At 38.6% G+C, this 15,794-nt stretch overlaps 1 protein-coding gene across 1 annotated transcript in view; it reads right to left on the bottom strand.

Annotated features, from left to right (window-relative positions):
- rnf213a (ring finger protein 213a) overlaps window positions 1-9,791 on the bottom strand; it is a 33,752-nt gene extending 23,961 nt beyond the window's left edge. Inside the window, exons 1-17 of the mRNA XM_069149065.1 lie at window positions 9,618-9,791; window positions 7,643-7,761; window positions 6,723-6,865; window positions 5,532-6,242; window positions 5,217-5,401; window positions 4,936-5,103; window positions 3,646-3,848; window positions 3,238-3,527; window positions 2,892-3,151; window positions 2,534-2,746; window positions 2,246-2,438; window positions 1,993-2,048; window positions 1,186-1,360; window positions 939-1,100; window positions 727-825; window positions 528-650; window positions 98-281 (exon numbers count right to left, since the gene is read on the bottom strand). Of these exons, the coding sequence (XP_069005166.1) occupies window positions 98-281; window positions 528-650; window positions 727-825; window positions 939-1,100; window positions 1,186-1,360; window positions 1,993-2,048; window positions 2,246-2,438; window positions 2,534-2,746; window positions 2,892-3,151; window positions 3,238-3,527; window positions 3,646-3,848; window positions 4,936-5,103; window positions 5,217-5,401; window positions 5,532-6,242; window positions 6,723-6,865; window positions 7,643-7,742 (3,265 nt within the window). The 5' untranslated portion in view covers window positions 7,743-7,761; window positions 9,618-9,791. The remainder of the gene's footprint in view (window positions 1-97; window positions 282-527; window positions 651-726; window positions 826-938; window positions 1,101-1,185; window positions 1,361-1,992; window positions 2,049-2,245; window positions 2,439-2,533; window positions 2,747-2,891; window positions 3,152-3,237; window positions 3,528-3,645; window positions 3,849-4,935; window positions 5,104-5,216; window positions 5,402-5,531; window positions 6,243-6,722; window positions 6,866-7,642; window positions 7,762-9,617) is intronic.
- Window positions 9,792-15,794: the final 6,003 nt, after the last annotated feature.

Raw genomic sequence — 15,794 nt, 5'->3', positions numbered from 1 at the left:
GTGTAGCTTTTACCATTACTTTCCACATTCCTACACCACCAATTGTTTCTGTCAGGGTGTTAAACTTTTAGTGATTTAGTTTAAACTGAGGAGATACCGTGTAGTTTGAAAATGTCTTTGGCAGCTGTCCAGGAAAGGAGGTGCTGAAGGACCACCTCTTCGTCTTCATGATAATTTCCTTGACTGTTCCTTGGCCAGGATTTTTGGATAATGGCAGAGATGAGTTTCCCGAACCTCCAGTTGATCTTCAACCTCTCAAAAAGCTTGCCCTCCGACTTGGTCTGCATACAGATGATGTAGAATTTAAAAAAAACATGATGGTTAATCTTTAAAATAGATGCAGTGAACCTGTGACCTGTACAGAACCTTTTATTTCTACCAAAACATTCTTGTGAACACACTTTCTGATTTGTTGACCTCTTTTTTTGGGGATATAAGGTGGTATTGTTGTTAAATATGACTAGAACTGCCAAAAACTATGCCACAAATGTATGTAAATGTTAAAACAGAATGAAAAGTCTTCATACCTGGCACAAAGAAGTAACAGCCTCAAGAGCACACCTCTCAATACTAGCAGCAACATGTGGATGGGAGGCATTAAGTTCCTCTATCTTTGCACAGTAGAACTCAATTTGATCCAGAGCAGATTCCTAAAACGACACAGTCACATATGTAAATAAATGACCAAAAATCCAAACTGAAATCTCGAAAATATGTATCACCTACCTGTTTGTACTTGCCCTCAAAATCCATAGTGAATGTCTGCCTCCAGTCTTTCGTGCAGTCTTCATCTTTAAAATTGATGGACATTATGTTGTTCCACATCTGTAACACACATCAACATTTCAATTTAAGTCTTATTTTTCCAACACTCTCGACCCACGAGTGGTATCTGTCTGTATATTTTGTGTTTAATTTGAACAAATTAAACTGCTCACTTCAATCTCTTCTGTTGCCTTAACTTGGTAGAAGGATGTCAGACCCCGGCTGAGCAAACCCTGTCGAAAGGACCGAGTCATCCATTCTCTCATTACGACCATCGCCTGAGAGATCACCAGGTGTTTTGCATATTGTTTCTCTCCATTTCCTTCTTGAGTCTCCTATACGTAAAGTATTAGTACAGTACTTCAAGATCAGCAAGGATTAATTGTCAGTTGTTTCACAACATGTGCATACTTCACATACCTGTTGCTTTTTACACTGAACAAAGTCTGACACTGATGCGACCAAATTCATGCAGGCAACAGGAATATTAGGGTAGTTCTGGGTGTATGATTGCGGTTTGACACCTCTGCAGATCTTCTCCAACAGTCTCACTGCTGTTGCCAAGCACTCTTTCCTGTAAAGCTCTGTAAAATAACTATGCAAAACAAAAAAACAATGAAGGATACAAACATAAATACTTCCATACGTACAAATTTGCTTCCTAAATGAACACGTTGAAATATTCAAGGACAGTCACAGAAACAAACTCACAACACCTGACGTTAAAAGTATTAACATAGAAAGTTAATCTCGGTGCTTCTGCAATAAAAATTGTTTAAATAGCAAATATATTTGCGGCCATCTGAGCGCCCACTGTTGGTCTTAAGATGAGGTGTAATCAGGCATATTGTTGCCAGAGTGCTGTATTGTGGCAACTAAAAGGGATTGCACAATTGACCAAAACAAATCCTGTCTTAACTCAGTATTTTACTGTTATTTTATAGGTGTATCATTCATTTAATCTCTAACCTGCCTTAGATAGATGGTAGATGATTAGTTTGTTTCACGTTATGCCCAAAACACACCTTTGACTAATTAAGAGGCAACCCATTTGAACCATGTACCTTCCTTCCTTTACAGCTATCTAAATGACAGGGCAGTGCAACACACACAAAAAAACATGTAAAATGCATTGTGGTGTATTCAATGATAATTTCAACAGACAAGTACAACTTATGTGTTTTCAGACTTCATGTCTATGCTGTTCAATCAAAAACTGTAAATTACCTGTATTTTTCCTCAATGAGCTTCCCTTGAATATGTGAGAGAATGTCAGTCACTTCCTGAAAAAAAAAACAGAAAATCATGAACATTAATTCATTTCATAACATCATCACTAACAATTCTTGCTTCTCACTGGCTGCAGTTGCATATTTATCTCTAATAACTGGACAGTATGACCAATGATGCAACTATTTCCAGTTACAAAATAATGCTGACAGTCTATAATATGAAGAAATATGTGTTAGATTCCACTCACCTGAGCGTGGCTCGCAGAAATATCCTGCGGAGTCTTAATGGTGAAAACTTGGAGCATATCCAAAAGCTCATTGTTAATGTTGATGCTACACTCCATCAGATCACTCAGTGACATGAGGTATAAGCAGGATCGAGCTGAGAGTGCATCCACCTCCATCAAGTGACTGCGGTTTTTCATCACATTTATCAATGCTCTGAAAATACAAAAGCAATCAAAAGATGTTCAGTAATACAGATCTATTTTCAAATAAATGCTCATGTTTGTGGGCAAAGGCAGGTGGAATCTTACTTCTTGTCTTGACTGTTCATGTGTGATGAGCTGCCTATGTCAATGTCTTGCAAACCTGCCCAGGATGATAAGGACTTCATGTTTCCAGAAGTTGGTACTTCGAAGGGCTTTGTGGTGCCTTTGAGGAGGTGGAGAAGCGGCAACACCATAAGCCAACGAGGCGTTCCTGCTGCTTTCACAGTCTTTATCAGATACAGCAGCTTTTCTGGCAAACTACATCAAAAACAATTTGGGCATTTGAACAGAACATGTATTATTAGAGCAAATATAAACAGTAAAGTTATTACTCTTGAGTGAGTATATGATGAGAGGGATTACAATGTAATTATAATGTGTGATTCCAAGATGAGGTACTTACTGTTTGAGAATAGACACATCCTGAGAAAACTGTGTCCAGAACTGAAGGAACTCCTCCTTCTCGAGTTTGGGTAAACACAGCATAGGACAGAGCCGACCGAGCTCAGCCTCATCAAGTCTGATGCCATGCTGTCTGCATGCATGAAGCATGATCACAGCCGCTCTCATGCGGTCCTGAATGTAGAGACTCTTTCCGTCTCCATCCTTCAGAAGCTGAGGAATCACGTTTGTCAGCATGAATGTTTTCAGCATCCTCTTCACCTGAGAAATTAGAGACGCAGACGGGTGAGCTGAATCAACCGTACCTGAGGGTGTCTAGACGTTGTACACAAAGATTGTGAACTTACATCATTTTCTCCGTATTGTAAGGAGGACCACTTCTTTTGTTTATCTTCAAACACATAAGGGTCCTTATAAACCTCATAGAACTGATTTAGTTGCATCAGAAAACTTCTCAAGTTGGTTTCAGTCCAGCTCCTGAGAAGATCAAATATGCCCTCCAGCATTATATTCCCCGCGATCTCTCTGCCTTGAATCAGACTCTTCCTTTGATCAGGCCAGATTGTTTCCTTGATGCGTTTGAGCATGCTTTTTGATGGCTCAGCACAGATGATGTCATCATACTGATGCCAGTCCCCTTTCATAAAAAGGACACAAGACAAATTTAACAGTGAGCAACACAAATGTTAAATAAAATAGTAAAAAGAGTAGTATGCAGACAAATATAAATAGAGATTGACCAAATAAAAGTTTACCGTCATTGATAAGGTGCGGTTTCACAAACAAACATCTGTTGGTTGTCTGGTGTGTAGAATCCAGCTTGTATATGTACTCAAACTCATACGCCTGCTTTTTATTCCTATGCACCACATATTTGTACGGTATGGACTCAGATACAGCTTTATTTCTGAAGGTCGTCACACTGCCTTCGACCAGAAACCCATGTTCTCCAAGATTCCTGCGTGAAAAGGAGAAAAAAATTCAAATGTATGTGGTGCAAAATCAGTGACACAGGAGCCCTCCTTGTCCACATCACACATCAAAAGCTACAGCAATTTTTTCTATTTACGACCAGGTGAGGCAGCTTAACTCCGAGTTGGGGATTGTATATGTAGTCAGAGATAATTTGTCATCCAACAAGTAGCAGAGCATGTGTTTATACTTTACAAATATAGTACCAGGCAAAAGTTTTAGGCACTTTGCACGTTTAGATTGTGATCCGTCACAGAATACTATCAGTGATTGGCCCCACATTCATTCTGTAGCATGATAATGACCCAAGACATACAGCCAGAATCATACAGAAACTGTCCTCCGTGACAAGGAAAACGCAGAGCCCTGATAACAAGATTATCGAGTCACTGTGGGATCACGTCAAGAGGCAGCCGAACTCCACAGAAGATGCTCAGAACAACCCAACAAACCAGGACCTTACAAAACTTTGCGCACGAGTCCCTTGAAGACTTAGTGCGGTTTTAAAGGCAAAAGGATGCTAAACCAAATATTGATTTCATTTGTTGTTGTTGTTGTTTTTTTTTTGTTTTTTATATGTTGCACTTCATATGAAGTTGTGATAAATAAAAGTACCCTGAAGGTATTTTAATGTTTTAACCATTACATAGTAGTGTATATAAAAATGCATAAATAATATGGTAAATGGTCTGCACTTATATAGCGCGTTATCACCTGTCTCAAAGTGTTTTACAGTTTTCCTCCCAATCAAACTCGCATTCACACACCAATGGCGGCAGAGCTGCCATGCAAGGAGCTCGCCTGCCCTTGGGCCACTCTCTAAAACAGGAGAAACCAGGAAACCTCCAACTTTATGATTAGTTAGCAACCTGTGCTAATCAATGAGGCACAGCAAACCCTTAATATGAAATAAAATCTGAAGTTTACAGTTAAACAAGCATAAGCTGTACAACGTTGTTGTCCAAATGACAAGTGAGGTTTTTTTTGTTGTTTTATTTGATTTGATCATTTGATGTTTCCCCAGAAGAAGAGACCATCTAAACCTTGCTGACTATTAATTCAAGATTAAGTACCTGCTCACAAACAGCTCAACTAAATTGTCTTTCCATTCCCCAATGCAGGAGCCCGCCCTGACGAAGACACTGTCTTCATCTGGATCAAATTTGAAATCCTTCGAAAGAACAGCATGGAAGTGAATTGTGAGTCTGTCACGTGCAGCGATGGTGTTGTTCTTGGTTGGCCTAAAAGAAAAAAGGAATGAATACAAAAGTTGTGTTTTATATATAATGCACAGAAAAAAGGTTGAAAATGATGTAAAAGCAATGTAGACAATGATCTGAGAAAATATGATCACCTTTTGGGGGGCGAGCCTGTTTGTGTGTTGGATTGTGTGTTGGATTTTGTGTTGTCTTTACTGCCATCTTTACTTCCCTTGTCATCAGCTGAGGTCTGAGCCGAGTCTTGCCCGCTGTCAGACTGCTGAACCGCCATGTTCTCCTCTTTCACCTTTGGAGCCACACTGGAGCCAGTGCTGTCAGCCTGTAGCATTAAATGTGCACGCTAAATATCCACCTTCAACTCAAGTAACTCATCTCTGTATTAGAAGAACAACATGTTGGCTAATGTTTAGCAATAATCCTTATTATATATAAATATTAGTCAGCGTTACCTTTGAAGGTGTTTGAGGGCCAAAAACCATCTTTTGTCCAGCTTCTGCAGTCGCCTTCTGTGTCTGGTCCTGTTGGTTTTTTCCCTTCTGCTTGGTTTGTCCCGTCTGTTTTGCACTTGGATCCATTTTGGCGTTCTGTTGCGGCGTTGTTTGTTTGGCGATGTCCGCTTCTTTTTTGTTCTTGGAGTTCTTCCTCTCAGTCTTTTGATCTTTCGGGTTAGCGGTCATTGCCCCCTTATCTGATTCTGACAGAGAAGTTGCACTCTTGTTGTCCTCTGGGATGGGACGCTGAGTCGGAGTGTCAGCTGGTTCTGTCTCGAGTGTCTGATCCTGGGTGGATTTCTGTGCGTTTCCTTCTCCCTCCTTAGGTTTACCCGTGGCCTCCTCAGACCGCCCTGCTGTACTCGTCTCTACTGCGGCGGCTGTCTTTTCACTCTGATTGACTTCTGTGTCTTCAGACGAGGCAGCAGCACTGTTAGCCCTTAGAGAACTGGGCTGGCTTTCCATGGAGGAGAACCCATCTTGGAGTGAGTCTGGTGTTTCTTCTATCGCATTATCTGAGCTTTCACTGCCAGAGGAGTCTTGTCTGCCCTGTGTCTTCCTCTCCGGCTTATCATCCAGAGAAACATGTGACTGGTTAGACTGGTTCTGATCTTGGTCCAACGACACGTTGCCATCTTTCTTCTTTTTATTCTTCTTCCTCTTTTTTTTCTGTAAAGGCAAGAAAAGAAGACCGGAGGAGGCGCGCATGACATCAAGCCCATCACTATGACAATTGACTATTAGATGTTTTGGAAAAATTTCATAACGGTGTCTATTAAACTTTGCAATCATTTTGGAGGATGTACTACTACTTTTTGGTCCTAATATATTACTTTGCATTATACGTAGAGGTGTTTCTGTTGTTTAGTCGACGCAGTAAAGCAAATGTAAGGGCAGTCTCCAAAATGACCTTACAGAAGAATACACACCCCTCTTAAACAATTTTAAAGTAACTGATGATTATAACCTTCATGTAGGTAAAATGAATTGCAGCACTCATCTATTAGACTGAATTAGTGCCGATAGCAAAGTCATTGCAGACCAGGAGTAAGCAAGCAAAATAAAAGTTGGTGATTACACATAAACTTATATGAAGTTGTCCATGCAAAAAAATGAAAAGCAGGACAAGACAGTGATAGTCCTCCTCACCTTTTTCTTTGGATGGCTGAAGGCCTCATCATTTTGTCGTTTGGGGGATCTATTGGATTCTTTGTCGTCCTCAGAAGGGACGTTCTTCTGAGACACTGATTTCTCCAAGTCTGCTGCCAAGGATTTAGGCTGATCTCCTGCATCTGGAGTAAAGATAAAGTAAAGGTGGTTAAGACTGCATCCAAAGATGTGTAAAGACCACTGTGACAGATTTCAGCTGATTCCCAGAAGTGAGGGAGTTGTCAACATTAGTGTACCGTGCTGCTGTAGATTCATTTGCATTTGAACTGAAGCCTACTCACATCACCTGACCAGTGGAAGATATGCAGGAGGAAGCACTCAACACTAAAGATTTGTAAAGAATATATTTTTGACATCAATCTCCAAGTTAACGAACACAATCAAATAACAACCCATCTGGGCCTTTTAGTTGTTTTGTTTGTTTGTTTGTTTGTTTGTTTGTTTGTTTGTTTGTTTTACTTTGATTTTAAATATAAATTACAAACAACGCACCTTTGCTTGCTCACTAAATCAGTTTTTTTTACATAGTACATCCTGAAACTTCATCATCCTCAGAGTGTGAAAATGCTGTTTAATACCTTTTTACTTTCTGGCACAATGTGAACAGATAATACAGAAATACAGACATCATACACTTGACAGACATGTATTTGTACCTTGTAATTTTAATTTGATAATTGCGACATAATTCATGTAAATGCTCATGTCATGACAGATAGATAGATTACTTTACAAACGTACTTCCCTTATTTACATGTTTTTAGCATTATTCACTCAGGGAGAAGTGGCATTTAATTATGTCTCCAGATTTCTATGTTCAAACCAAAACACGACCATGAATCAATTTCTGTAAGCAGCTATATAACATTAGAGAACATGTCAGGACTTGTCTTCTTTACCGTGGGTGTTTGCAGCTTGGACAGACAGCTTCCGGCCACAGTGACTGCAGAACTTGGCTTCTTTCTCCAAAATATTATGGGCACACTCTGGGCACTTCATCTTCAGGCTTCAGTGATCTCTGCAAAGGAAGAGAACAAGTCTGAATCCTTTCACTTTCACTTCTGCCAATCCAGTTCTCATGAAACTGCGCAACAATCCCCCAGAACAAAGTAGGTCTCCCCCCTTCCTCTGAACTTTGAACAGTCTTACTCAACAAACCGGCATGCAAACATTTTATTCAGTGCCCCAATTGGGAATAACTTTGCTTGTGTACCAGTGACTGTAGGCCCACATTCAGTCCAGCAAAAAAAAAAACATCCAGTTATAAACTGGCTTCAGCCAAAGAGGGGAGAAAAATGAAGAGCTCTCACACCACACTAGAATATTACTCCCACCCACCCCCCCACAAAAATGATTCTACACTCAGGATTGAGAAAGATAACACTGATTAAAAGTAGGTCAAAAGAAGAAACATGTCCAGCTTCTCTTTTGTAGAAAGCATGAATTGTATAGTTGCCTTTACATAAAATAGTCACTGACAAAAGATGTTGCTGCACCAAATTACACCGGAAGGTGCTGTTAACATGCGGGACTCATAATGAGACAGGGTGACTTTCTTTCTTTTCCCGTCATCTAGACAGATGGCAGACATTACTTGCTCAGAAGCTGAAAACTTTTAAAACAATATAAGAAAGTAGTCACTCTAAACCCAAAATAATGTGAAGTCATGAATTCAAACAGGAGTTAAAATGATGATAATGGTTACAATAATGACATACTAACATATTATTCTTCGTTTAGTTTTGTTGTATTGGATGAAGCGTGTCAAATTGATTGGTGTGTTATACGTGTTGAGATTCATAAGTGGAAATGATATAAGATTCCGTGAGTCACATGCAGTGGTTCAGTTTCATTTGTTGATAATTCAGCTGGCGTCACTGCTGGCAACACCACGAGGCACCAATTAACTTTGGGAACTTTGAACCAGTGTTGAATCAGTTTTATGACTCGGTTATATGACTCAAGAGTTTAGCACTTCATTTTCATACAGGCAAAAACAAATAATCATCAGGGCCAGTGCAAAAGGACATCGACGTGTTTAAAGTCTATGACTCCCAGATCAATATTTTTTTTTTTTGTTTGATAATTTTTCTAATGTTAAAAAAAAAAAAAAAAAGGTTTTATATGTCTGCAAATGATTACTGTGATTAAGTTAGTATAGGAAAAACAAATGAAAATAAACTGAACATGTACGTATGTATATATTCATTTCCTCGTTGCTGGGAAAATTGGCAAACAAGAAGATCATTTATCGACTACAGAGTGATTCCTCTTCTTCGTGAAAATATCTCTGCCTGTATAGTTCGGCCAATCACGCGCTTCCGGAAGGGAAATCCTGGTTTTTTTAGGTCACTTCCTGCTTCGATCCAATCCCATAACCTCGTTTGACAGCCAAATTTAAGAACGCAAACAAAACGAGCGCTTGAGCGGCGGCGAATATCACGGCGGCGTCACGACGCATTTATCAAACACAGGAAAAAAAAAAAAAAAAAAAAAAAACCCGTAAAGACACACGAAAACCGGCGGTCTTGCTCAAATTAAGCGGCGGGTATGCTAACTCGGCGTGTAAAGCACGTTGCGCAGCAAACATTAGCTCCAGTACAGAAACAACAACAACAACAACAACAACAAAACGTCGACAATAATGTGTGCAGATGCGACAACAAATGTCGGGAGGTGTTGACTGCATTTTGAGGCAGACTCAAAATCAGACGCGTCCCGTGACAGCGACGTCTGATAGCTCATCCGGCTAATAAAATTAGTTTATTCCCACTTTTGTCATAACGTGAAATCCTGACGCTATCACCTCCTCCTCCTCCTCCACCTCATCCTCCGGCTTTACAAAACACCGACAAACATCTCGAGCGCGTTTACCTGAGCAGACAGCGGAGCGTCCTCTTCCTCTCTTCCGCCAAAGGGGAAAAAAAAACAGCCCGCAACTCGTCTCCTCCCGGTCCCGCCTGCTGCTGTGCCCGACCGGCGGAGAGTCGCATCCAAGCTGCTATCGTTTCATTTCCGCATCTCCCAAACTTTCGTTTTGTCAGAAATGGGCGTCAACTAATAAACGTTTTAACTTTCATAATTACTCGTATGACTAATTTTTCAAGAGAGGGAGGGGGGGGAGTTTTCATTCGCAGCTGTAACTGAAAAGGACTCCTGTTAAACAAGTGGTCGCTTTTCTAATGACACTCTGCAACAATCAGTGTTTACATTTTGTTGTTGTTGTTGTTGTTGTTGAAGAACTGACATACTGTTTACCTTTACTGTGGCACAATCTGTGGAACATTTGTTTTCCTTGTAATAAAAGGTCCCACAGCAGAAACATCACTGGATATGATTCATTATCCACCTGAGGGGGTTTATGAATGGTCTGATTTTCTTCTTTGTAGATTTGTGTTTTATTATTATTATTATTCCTGCCAAGCAAAGCAATGTCAGAAGAAGTATTTAGGTGTTTTGCTTCCGTAAAAAAAAACAAAAAAAAAACTGATACCGCACAGTGAATGGTACTCCATTACAAGTGAAAACGTTACCTAAGTAAATATGCAAGATTCATTTCAGCAAGATGTACTTAGAATATCAAAAGGAAAAGTACATATTATTTATTCTGCGATCTATGTCAGTGTTTCACTGTTATATAAGACATTTATGGATCAATATTACAGTTGCATTAGTGCACATTTTGATGATGCAGTTGGGCTGTGCTTATTTTAACTATGTATACTGTTGGTTAGTTTATTCAACAGTAATGTATCATTTTCTATGAGATTATCATATATTTGAACCGTCTCTGTTCTTATACGATTCACATCTCTAAAAAGTCAACAAGCACAGAGAAACAATCTATATTCACAGCAAATTCAAGTAGGTTTTAAAATGTATTCATTTTAAAAAAAAAAGTAGGAAAATATTCTGAAACCCTAAGGGACATCTAATCCCTAAATTTATTTAAAAAAAAAAAAAAAATCAACAAATTTGGAGATAAATGTTTCTTTTATGAAAAACAGTAGGCTACTATTCTGACCTTTAAGATAAGGCTATAGTAACTAAAGCTTTCAGACAAGTGGAATACAATGTCCCACATTGAGATTTAGTGGAGTCATTGTATAAAGTTGCATGCAAAAGAAATACTCAAGTGTAAATATCTCAAATTTGTACTGAAGTACAGTACTTGAGTGAATGTACTCAGTTACATTCCACCACTGCAAGCAATAAAGTCTGTATTGTACTCTCTTCAGAAGAGCTTTCCTAAAGAGTATTTGTCATTGAGTTTGATGGTTTGTGTTGCATAAAAACACAGTGTTTGCTGCAGTTATTATACATTTTTGTATTTTACATTTTTGCCATTTTCCAGATCTTTCTTTAACTTAACTAGGGTTGTGGGAAAAGTGAGAAAAAAACTATTCAACAATACATACAGAAATCCATTTAAACATTCATTGTTCAGTGCAATCACTAGTTAGACAGCATATTACATTTTACTTTACCTTTTACTTTGAGAAAACAGAGCGTTGTTCGGTAGCCAACAGCAGCACATCACTGTAGGCTACTGGAATTACCCTCATGACGTGTAAAAGTGAGGGACTAAGGCGTCTCTTTAAAAACCAATAAATGCAAGGAAAAGTAAAACACTGGCAAACTTGGACGGATGTGTGTATGACTCTTACAACAAAAAGAATGTGCAGTGAAACATGTGTTGTGTGGTTTCCTGTATAAAATTTGCCCTAAAAGGAGATCCACACCCTACTGTTCCTGTACATGTTCAACAAAGCGTAACACTCAACCTGCAGAAGTTTATTGTTGAGCATGACCTTTTAATCCTGTAATGAACTGTGCCTCTCTATAGCTCTCATACCACACCCACTCATCTACATGAGAGTTGTATTTTGCATTTATAAGAGCAATGGAGGCTCAATACTCATTCAAATTCAATGCCATGCTCTTCAATTTTCAACAGAGGGCAGCATAATCCAGAATTTGACCAAGTGTGTAACTATGTATCATTGGGTTGTTTTTTCTTTTTCTTTTTCTTTTTTTTACCAGCTGCTGTGGTCATTAAAAAAAAACCTCACCCAAGTTATCTTGCCAGAAACACCAATCTTGGGTGTCTCAGCAAGATAACTCCCCTTTGGCTTTTCAGTTTCACTCTGCAGGTAAATTACCATGGTAACCCGGACTGCCCCCCCCCCCCAAGTAAGGCTACATTCAGGCTCGCACATTCAATTGTATGAGAACCTGTCTTATGCAACTTGTATAAAATATTAAATAGTGGCCCTATTAGCAAATAATAATACTAATTTTAGAAAACATGCACTGAATAAACTGCATGTATTAATCAAGTTAAAAAAAATAAAACAACAGGAGTGAAAACTACTGAAAACAGAGGAGCAAAACTGTGGCAATTAGAGGTGCGCAGTAGAGCTGCTGCATCCCCTGGCGGATAGTAGAGGACCTGCAAGCCCACAACTATACATAAAAAAAAAGAAGCAATAATAATTTAAATGATGGTATTTATTTGTCCAAAAGAGCACTTCGTCGCCTTCATTAAATTAAGCTTTAAAAACATCAGGAAAAAAAAAAAATTGGTGGATACAGTAGGTAGTTGGGGGGCAGAGTGTCGGCCAGTTTTCTGCGCAAGCTGATTGGTTAAAATTAACCACAAGTATAGCCTACGCCCAATAGGAAGGAACTTCTCCAAACGATTCTCTATGGACCATGGCAGGACCCATATATTTACGAATAAAATTCACACCAGGCTAAGTGCAACATGGACAGGATGAAGATATCGCTAACATGGCAAGGTACGTTTATTTGTGTTGCACATTTAATACACAATTGCAATTCAAGGTTTACTTCAGGCATAAAGTGACATTTAACCCTCAGGTACCTCCCAGACCCTTCCCAATTCACACATAATGTGTCATCCCCATAACACCCCCACTAGAAACATGTTCCCTCAGCCATGAGGAGAGGGTGTTTGCAGGGTTTTTCTTCTTTTTTGAACTCTGATACAGACTATAAGAAGCATTGATAACACCATTATTCCGACTTGGTGAGGTGTTACACTGAGGAACTTGCACACATTCTTGCACATGCAACACTTATTTTGTTGCAGTTGTATGTTCTTGAAATTAATAATAAAATATCTCTAAATGTTTTCGTCCAGAATGTCATTATTACAGAAATACCCTGTAATATAGTGACATTATTTTCGGACCATGTTGCCCACCCCCTGTATCAAATCATGAATTGTTTGACCAGCATGTTGACGATTTGCATCACCTTTAAAGAACTAGCAGAAATAAAATGGGATCAGAGTTGAGGCCGATAACATACTTCCAAAAATTTGCTTTAAATCTCTTAATGTTTTTATTTCTATTAAAGTTTCAGTTATGTATCTTTAGTGCCAAAAAAAATAAAGGTCTTTTAAGATTCTGCTTAATTCTGTTATGGTCGGTAACTCTTGGTGGGTTTTTTGTCTTTAGAATAACAAGTATCACTGTTGAGGAATATATGTTTGTTGTTTTTGATATTTTTTATGTTTCCTGGCTTCCTGCATTATACTCGTTATCGTCACTGCAACGTGTGAACAATACATCTTACAGATTTGTAAAAAGGAAAAAAAATAAAACAGATATAACAACATGTAACAGATATGTCTTCAATTCAAATTCAAATCTACATTGTGTGTGTGTGTGTGTGTGTGTGTGTGTGTGTGTGTGTGTGTGTGTGTGTGTGTGTGTGTGTGTGTGTGTGTGCATTTATTATTGAGAAATGATATTGGTTGGTGTCTGAGGTTTAGGACATGAAGGGTTTCGCAGTTATTTCCTGAAAAAGAAAAAAAACAACGACATGTTTGCACTTTAGCTTATGTGAGCTATGAGAATATGTGTTATTCATAAAATATGTGGTTGTTGAACCTTACCTGCACACTGTGCTGTAAATCACACCGTCTTCATTCTTAGGGGAGTCCATCTGCTGCAGCCTGCAGGTGATCCAGTTTATGAGTGACTCTAATGCGGCATAAATTATTCTATGAAAAATATGTTACAGCTGTAAAAGTTTCTCACGTGTCTGACTTTCTGTTACTGTGGAAGTCAACAGTAGCATAGCAGAGTTCTTCTGATTGGCTGGCATCAAGCACGGGCCAGTTGAGGTATGGATTCTAGACACGATCATGAAAACATATAACAAGAGAAGAACATACTTCAATTTTGAGCAACTGCTTGGTGGTTTTAGCTACAACCCTGCAACAAAAACATCTGCCCTTCTATCTGATGTCAATAATATCAGAGAATCTGGATATGGCTTTTGTTTTGCTTCTGCTAACCTACTTAACAGAAAACCTCTAACAGCTTGATCCTGTTTTACAACAGCGACAATATTTGACTAACTGAAAGCAATAGAAGCAGAGTTACTTGAGGCAGTAACGATAGTACCACCTGTATGTCCCCCTCACAGTCGGTATCCAGTGACTGCGTCTCTTTTTTTCTGAGTCTGGAACATATAAACAGGCTTTGTAACATCATTACATGATTGTTGTGTATGAGATGTAACAGTGTAAATAAGGTTTACCTTCTGATGGGAACAACAGCGGCCAGAATAAGAAGCGTAGCAACAGAGAAGCCTATGATAAGTCCATCTCTGGTAGCTGTTGTCTGACGTGCTGAGGTTCAAAGGCACTGCATTAGCTTTGTTAGCGCACCGGGTTATTAGGATATTTTTAATGTCTCACTTCTTTTTAATCCAACTCAAAACATATAGCATAATATATTTGATTTTGCTTTATAAAAAGTGATCATTTCAAATGAACTTCTATGTTTCTGAGTGTTCACTTTATGATGAACATCTATACATTCAGATACAGTCCAATGCAGCTGTTCTCTTTCAGGATCTGCTTAAGAACTACTTTACGATGCCTTTAAAATATATATATATTTTTTTGTCATAAATATATCGATTCTTATCAAATGTATCAATTTAAGATATTACTTTTTTCTTTAACATTAAGGTCACAGTGATGCATTGCACTGGACTGCATCATATTCAAAGGCGTTTCTAATATTCTGCCCCTTGATTTATGTTAAAGATAAGAACAAAAATAAGATATAATCTGTACAACGCCACCATTTACTATGACCTTAGGAAAAACTACAAAAAAATAGAATTACATTTCCTACAATGGCAACAAAACTACCATTTCAATGCTATAAAAGTACACGTTATGGCCTATGTTTTGTATTAAATCACCATTGTGTTTAAACTATAAAACCAACGTTTCAAGCAACTTTCATAGTTGTCAAGTTTCATAGTTTAATCACTGAACAACTAGTAATATAAATATGTTAATGTTCCTGTTCAATACTCACATTCAACATCAATATGTACGACTCTAGAGGTAGTTCCTGTCTGTGATTTTAGAGAACACGTGTAGTTTCCAGAGTTTGTGGCGGACATGTTTCCTAAATAAAGCACAAGTCCTTCATCTACTGGTTCTCCATTCTTAAACCAGGTGAACGCAGATGAGAGGTTATCATGGTCACAGCTGTTCACGCAGGTAAGATTCACAGAGTCGCCTTCCTTCAGTGTTTCATTTCCATCAGGTTTGATCACTGAAATGTTCAAATCTAGAAGAGCAAAGAGCAACTAATGTCTCCAACTTTGCAGGTTAAAGTCCAGATAAGATTCACTCAATCCTGTTCATGGAAAAGAAAAAAACTTACCAACAATATTTATTGTTGAGCCAGAGATACCAGTCCATTTGCCACTCGTGTGGTTAGTTGTAAACCTGAAGGTGTATTTTCCTCTATCATTATGCTCCACTTGTTGCATGTTAAATGAACAGTTGTGATCTTTGTCACCAATGTACTGAAATCTTGAGGAGATATTATTAAATTGGCTGTCAAAAATAAAAGGACCATTATAAATATCAGAGCTTTCATGAGCCCACATGACCCTTTCTACTTTCCTGTCGCGTGGATGTAAAAATGAACAAAGAATGACAACAGAAGATCCTTTCACTGCACAGATGTGTTTCTGTTGATAGTCCAC

The sequence above is a fragment of the Embiotoca jacksoni genome, unplaced genomic scaffold (genome assembly GCF_022577435.1).
Source record: "Embiotoca jacksoni isolate LCO1_2020_lvr unplaced genomic scaffold, fEmbJac1.0.p SCAF_15, whole genome shotgun sequence".
Classification (NCBI taxonomy): Eukaryota; Metazoa; Chordata; class Actinopteri; family Embiotocidae; genus Embiotoca; species Embiotoca jacksoni.
Note: the sequence above shows the minus strand (reverse complement) of the source record. Positions and strands in the feature narration are given on the sequence as shown.